Source organism: Nannospalax galili, unplaced genomic scaffold, assembly GCF_000622305.1.
Source record: "Nannospalax galili isolate Female #2095 unplaced genomic scaffold, S.galili_v1.0 scaffold1296, whole genome shotgun sequence".
In the NCBI taxonomy this organism is placed as follows: Eukaryota; Metazoa; Chordata; class Mammalia; order Rodentia; family Spalacidae; genus Nannospalax; species Nannospalax galili.
In genome coordinates, this window is record NW_008338720.1 from 766,918 (window position 1) to 774,021 (window position 7,104).

At 33.5% G+C, this 7,104-nt stretch overlaps 1 protein-coding gene across 3 annotated transcripts in view; it reads right to left on the reverse strand.

The window, feature by feature from the left end:
* Vps13a (vacuolar protein sorting 13 homolog A) overlaps positions 1-7,104 on the reverse strand; it is a 242,970-nt gene that overhangs the window by 115,741 nt on the left and 120,125 nt on the right. For all 3 annotated transcript variants that reach the window (XM_008833348.3, XM_008833350.3, XM_017798222.2), the window contains exons 40-44: positions 6,753-6,845; positions 5,554-5,910; positions 3,102-3,203; positions 1,459-1,617; positions 1,068-1,323 (exon numbers count right to left, since the gene is read on the reverse strand). In XM_008833348.3, the coding sequence (XP_008831570.1) occupies positions 1,068-1,323; positions 1,459-1,617; positions 3,102-3,203; positions 5,554-5,910; positions 6,753-6,845 (967 nt within the window). The remainder of the gene's footprint in view (positions 1-1,067; positions 1,324-1,458; positions 1,618-3,101; positions 3,204-5,553; positions 5,911-6,752; positions 6,846-7,104) is intronic.

Genomic DNA, 7,104 nt, shown 5'->3' on the forward strand with positions numbered 1-7,104 from the left:
ACAGTGTATAGCCGTCGTCCCACTTTTGTTAAAGGAATCTTATCAGCAGTAGAGTGGTTAGCAGGTGCTAAATTAAATGCAGATGTTTGAGAATTTTTATAATTTACTATATTAATTTTAAAGATATGCTAAATACTTAATTAAGGGGGCCTTCTAATCAAAAGTCACTTTAGTCATTGGATATAACCAACATAAACGGATCTTTTAATAAGGAACCACCTACCTCCAAAGCATTCACCTAAAATCTTTAAACCATTTTGTTTAACCATAATTTATTTGAAAAAATCTCAATAAACGGATCTTTTAATAAGGTACCACCTACCTCCAAAGCATTCACCTAAAATCTTTAAAACATTTTGTTTAAACATAATTTAATTGAAAAAATCTCACTCAGGAATTTAACCTAAAACAGTAACATTTTTAAAAGTAACTGATTTATGAGAAGAACGCTTATAGAATACAAGACAAATGATCTCAGTTTGCTTGCATAATAACCATAGCTTAATATCTTCAAAGAAATATTGACCGTACCGAGGTAATTAATTTTTTCATTTTAATGTCCTAATTCTCTATGCTACCACTAAGAATTAACTTAGATTTTATTGAACAAAATTTCATATTTATTTTATCAGTACAAACATTGTATTAGGAGTGAAATTAATTATTCACATAAATTTAACTCCTCTAGTCTTAAGAATGTTAGTTCACAAAGAAGTAAAATTGATGACTACATATCATTGACAATGCTCTCATAACACCCAAAATGTGTTAAGTGTTATTTCCTGATTAGAATAACTAATCTCTTACAGCCTTCCATGTCTAATTAACCTTTCAAATGCTACCTGAATACTACCTCTTCAGTTCGTACTGAAACATTAGAACATCAGAGAGTGGTACACAAGGACAATGACAAGACTTTTATAGTAATTTAAGGAATAATATACTTTTATCTGCAAAAAAAGATGAAAAGGCTTGTAGAAAGTAGAAAGCATGATTCACAAAATTCAATAATATATATGTATGTATTAAAGTAAAATAAAGGCCCAGAGAGGAAATAAATCACTTACTAAGAAGAATGAAGAAGAGCTTGCTGCTCAGGCTGGTCATTGCATTGAAATGGTCACTGTCCTTTGTTCGGACGTAGTCCATACTTAAACTCTCTTCATTTTTCAGTGTGTATGATTTTGCCATAGGAACATTGAGTACATTAAAAGAATCACTTGTTGACACAGAGACAGTAAGTCCAAGAGAATTTAAAATCATAAATGGTGCTAGATCCCTTAGGAAGACAGTGGAAGATCCAGTAGCAGCTTCAGTAAATGCCTAATAAGGTAAAGTTTGCTTAGATGAAATGTGGGTTGTATAAATGTGACAGATTGAAGAGTATTTACTCACCTTTAGGGTCAGTTTAGACTAAAATCTCAACATTTAAAGATTCAAACATTTGTGTTTTCTTACCTTGACTAAATTATTTAACATTACAAGGCCACATTTGGATAATGTAATGTTTAATTGGTCTTTGGAGTAAAAACTGATGACAGTTTTATATTCTGGCACTTTGTAGTTTTCTTCTTCAGCATCTGACTCAACAATGGCCTGTTTTGCTTTCTTTTTAATCTAAAATGATAAAATTAAAATGATATAGAAAAACGTCTGCTTTTAAGAGTACAATATAACTTAGTCTTCAAAGTAAAAATAAACCTTAGAAAATGCCATTAGAAAAAGCTATAAATTTTATGTGTCACATTGCACACTGAAATTTCTTGGACATGCTAAGTAATATCACAAAGCTGAGCAAGGAAACTACTATAGGAATATAAATTCTCATCCTTGTTGATTGAGAACTATTGAGTGTTATGTGACATCCACATGTAAGTTAAAAGCATATACTTTACAGTAAAAGTCAAGAAAAGTAGTTTAGTGAGAGAGGGAGAAAGAGAGGAGAGAGAGAGAGAGAGAGAGAGAGAGAGAGTGAAAAGAAGGAGAGAGAGAGAGAGAGAGAGAGAGAGAGAGAGAGAGAGAGAAACTAGGGGCTTACAAAGCCAGATAAAAGTGCAGAACAGAGCTGTGAAGCCAGGATTTTTAACAATGAATATTATTTTCTTCTTTTCAGAATTCATAGATTTACTGCCCATGTATTTTCTGATCTAAAAACAGTCAACGGAATTCCTTTATTCAAATCCTCAGGTAACTGAAATACCTCGAGAATTAAATCATTTAATATAATATGCTGAACATGACAGGCTAGTCATTTTTGTTATTTTACCTTGCTTTTAGCCCCTAAAAATATGTCTACAAGTTGACTCCATCATAGATAACATGCTGGTGACCATGCTTCACAAACACACTTCCATCTACTTAAAGGCACTGATTCTCATGATTATGTAAGTTAACAATATATTCCAAGAAAATCACATATAATCTTCAATAGATAAGTAGACAGATTAGATAAGGACAGAGGAGGAAAAATAGGAAGAGAAAAGCAGTGAAGAGGAAGGAATACAGAGGAAAGAAAAAAGAAAAAATAATTAAATAAAAAAATTCAAAGGACAAATAAAACTTAGGATGGAGAACCTAAAAGAAAATGACAGCACTTGCAACACAGTGGTTAAGAGTGGGTCTCAACTAGTAAGCCAGCATTTCAAAGTCTGTTACTTTCTGGACAAAGTCCTTTTTCATACTCAAAGTAGAGTAAAACGTGTCCTTTTTCAGGGGGTTAATATATGAATTTAAACAAGTATACATTATTCAGAACAATGTATAGCACATAATTCATGCTAAATAATTATTAGAATTAGCATGGTAATTGTTGCTGGCATTAGACTTGAAAATTATATTGAAGTCACAAAAGGAAACATGTAGGCAAGGTTCACAAAAAAATGTTCAGCTTTGATATGATGTAAAATGGACATGTTCAGAAGATTTGGAAACCTTTTTTTCTGATTATAGATGTCAATAATGAAGTTATGGACATGCAAAGTGGGAGGATATATGGAAAAACTGCAACTGCTTATTTCTGCTATAAACCAGAAACTCCTGTAACACACACACACACACACACACACACACACACACACACACACACACACACTCATAAATACCTTGATTCCAAGATTCCATGATCTAAAATCCTCAGTCTGATCAATTTCTAAGGGTTCGAGTAATGGTTCCCAAACACCAAACATTTCATTATAATAATGAACCTTAAAAGAGAATTTTTAATCTTAATAGATTATTGTTATTGAAAACAATTTTTTCATGATGCCTTTTGACAGTGTTAGTACTTCTACATAAAAACTTTCCAGCATGCATTCCACAGCTAACTTTATATTCCACATTCTACCATAACATTTTGGTCTAATATAACCCTTTCATGAAACATTTATTTATTATGTATATATGAGCATGCCTCAGTTATAGGACAACTGGTGGGGAGCTGGTTTTTCTCTCTTCTTCTGCGATGTGGGTCCTAGGGAAAAAACTCAGGCTGTGAGGCTTGACAGTAAGAGCCTTTACCCACGGAGCCATGCTGCAAGCACTAGAACCCTTTTAAAGCGCCGTTCTTTGATATTCATCCTAGACTATTCAGCAAAACTTGTATTCGTCTATCACATATTACCGACATTTTAAAACTTTACAATCTATCTCCATTGACTGAATTTCCTTGAAGGCAGATACCATACCATTCAAGACTATTTGAATACCCTGTACCCCTGGATATTCTAGATCAGATCCTCTTCAAAATATACATAATTCTCGTCACAAGTTAAAAATCCACAATCTAGTTATAGCTAATTACTTCTTTGTTTATACATAATTCTATAGCAATTCACACAAAAACGCTTAAACTTTCATGTTTACTTTTGTAAGGTAGAATACCAGATTATTTTCCGATATATGAAGTCAAATAATTCATTTTAACTATACTATCACTGGAGATTATTATATGCAAATTTTCTTTTTTGTTTGCTTTTGATGCAGGGCTGGAATTAAATTAGTGACTCAGGCATGCTAGGCAAGTGCCCTCCCACTGGTCTATTTCCAGCCTATTTCTTAATTAATTTTAACTAAAGTACCTATGGAAGTCATTTGATGTGGATAAATTCTGAGGTAAAATGTTCTGGTTCCTCTTTTTCCCCCCCCCCTGGGTTTGGAACTTGAAACCAAGGCTTCACACATTAGGTAAACACTCTACCTCACACATTAGGTAAGCACTCTACTACACAGCAATACCCACAGAAGTAACTCTTTGTAGTCAAACTATTAAAAGAGATTATCCATGTGTTCCTAAAATTAATCTATCCTTGTAAGGAAAAACTATTCAATTTTAATTCTTAAAAAATAAGAATTTTGTGGTGGTGCACACCTTTAATCCCAGCACTTTGGGAGGCAGAGTCAGGCAGATCTTTGTGAGTTCGAAGCCAGCCTGGTCTACATAGTGAGTTCCAGGACAGCTGGGGCTATAGGGAAGCCCTGTCTCAAAAAGAAAAAAAAAAAGAAAAAAAAAGAATTTTGACAAGACTTTAATCCCAGTATCAAGAGGCAAGAGGCAGAGGAAGGCGGATCTCTAGAAGATTGAGGCCAGCCTGGTCTACAATGCAAAGTCTAGATCAGTTGTGGCTACAGAGAAACCCTGCTTTAAAAAAAAATTCTTTATATAAGAATTTTTAGTCTAAACAACTGTCTATTAATGCATTATCTTTAGAAAAAGATTTATTTTTATTTGTGTTTGCGTATTGTGTGCCTTGTGCATGTATGTGTTGGAATAGGCCAGAAAAAGGACTAAGTTCCCCTAGAGCTGAAGTTAACATATGGTTGTGGGTCACCAGATGTTGATGCTGAGAAATGAATCTGGTCTCTGGAGGACAAGAAGCACTTCTAACCACTGAGTCATCTCTCCAGTCATTAATGTATCACCCTTTAAGCTGATAAAAACGAGTTGAAATATAATGCATGCATGAGTACTTCAAAAGTAAAAATAGGGGGCTGGAGAGATGGCACGATGGTTAAAATCACTGGCTGCTCTTGTAGATGACCCAGGTTTGAATCACAACACCCACATGGTAGCTAATAATTATCCCTAAACTCCACTTTCAGGGGATCCAACACCCTCTCTGGCCTCCATGGGCACTGTATGACACAGTAGTGTATTTAATATGCATGCAGCCTAAAAGTCATACACATAACTTTTTGTTTTTTTGAGACAATGTCTCCCTGTAGCCCCTGCTGTCCTGGAACTCACTATGTAGACCAGGCTGGCTTCGAACTCACAAAGATCCACCAGCCTCTGCCTCCCAAGCCCTGGGATTAAAGGTGTGCGCCACCATGCCTGGCCTCATATAACATTTTTTTTTAATTTAAAATTTTTAAAAAAGTAGAAGGAATGGACAGATGAAAGAAACCACTCAAGGAAAAAATTTTAAACTTTCTTCTAAAACTTATTAAGCCAGTATCGTTATTTACAATTAACTCAATTTAAATAGCTACACTAATATTCTGACAATGTATAATGTAAAGCATTATTAAAAACTGAAAAATACTGTATGTGCTTACTTCTAGTTCAAGCTGACAGTGGAGAGTTACTAAGGTGCTCCAGTTTTTGCTTTCCCCTGAAAAGCGTGATTTTGCCAATAGCATGGGCACTGTTCTATGACCAATTCCAGCTTCAAGAACTATAAAAATAGACTCAATGTTCATTTTCATCATCTCTCCTCTGAGTACCAATTCATTTGTGGGAACTACTTTTTCTGTTTCATTTGATTCTTCAAGAAACCACATTTTTAAATTCTTTGTATCCAACTTTTCCCACAGATGTGCTATAGAAGAAGTATTTTCTTCTGGGATGGTTTCCTTAGTAGTATAAAGTGCTGAAGTTATAGTTATAATGGTATTTATGATAACTGGTGAAACCTAAATGGAAGGAAAAAGTTAAAAATAGATTAATATATTTCCTGAATGAACATAAAGAATTAATAATAAACTAGCAATACTGCCACAGGAAAGTAGGTGTAATTTATTGCCTACAAAATATTTTTAGCCAACTTTGTTAAAATATTTCTGTGAATCTTGTTACTATTAAATGGATTAAGAAAAATTATAATTATATATACTATAGGGACATTATATATTAACTACAAAATCAAATGTCAATAAAATATTTCATTACAAAATATATAATTTCATAAATGACTCATAAATATACTTTAAAAATACTCATTTGTGTTTAACAATAATTATTTCTTGTTACTTATATCTTACTAATATTTTCAGTTTATAAAAGACGTATATACATACTTTTTTTCGGTCTTTTTGAGACAGGGTCTCCCTGTAGTCCCAGCTGGCCTGGAACTCAGAGATCTACCAGCCTCTGCCTCCCAAGTGCTGGGATTTAAAGGCATAAGTCACCACATCCAGCCCATATATACATAAACACATACACATACATATACACATACACATACACATACATACACACACACACACACACTTTTATTATTTATTTCATGAGCTAGGAATTGAACCTAGGGCCTTGTGAATGCTACACAGGAAGATTATCAATGAGCTATATGCTCAGACCTTCGTTTTTTGATGGGGGTAATGATAAAAAGGGTCATGCTAAATTGTCCATGCTGGGCTTGAACACAATGTGCTCTTCCAGCAAGGTCTTGAACTTGCAATTTCTCTTTCTCAAGTAGCTGAGACTGCAGACCTATACCACCAAACACTTTTAAAATGATTATATTTTAACTTACCTTTAGTGTAAGGGATTTTACTGATATATCAATCACTTGTGGATCTGCACCTATCTGAGAAGATTGATAAAATAAGTCACAGGGCTGCAAAACCTACAAGAGAAAAAGCACTGTTAAACTGGTGTTTAAATGTTAAAAATATTTCTGCTTAAACTCTTTCCTGGTAATAGGTAACTATGTTAAACAAAGAAGTTAGCAATTAAAACAGTATAAAAAAGTGACCCAACATAATTTATTCATTAATTATAATAAATAAAATAGTAACACTAGTATTAGCAATAATATTAATATTTAACAAAGTAAACAATCACTTATCACTTCACACCTTAGTTCTGACATTTATTGGAGAAAG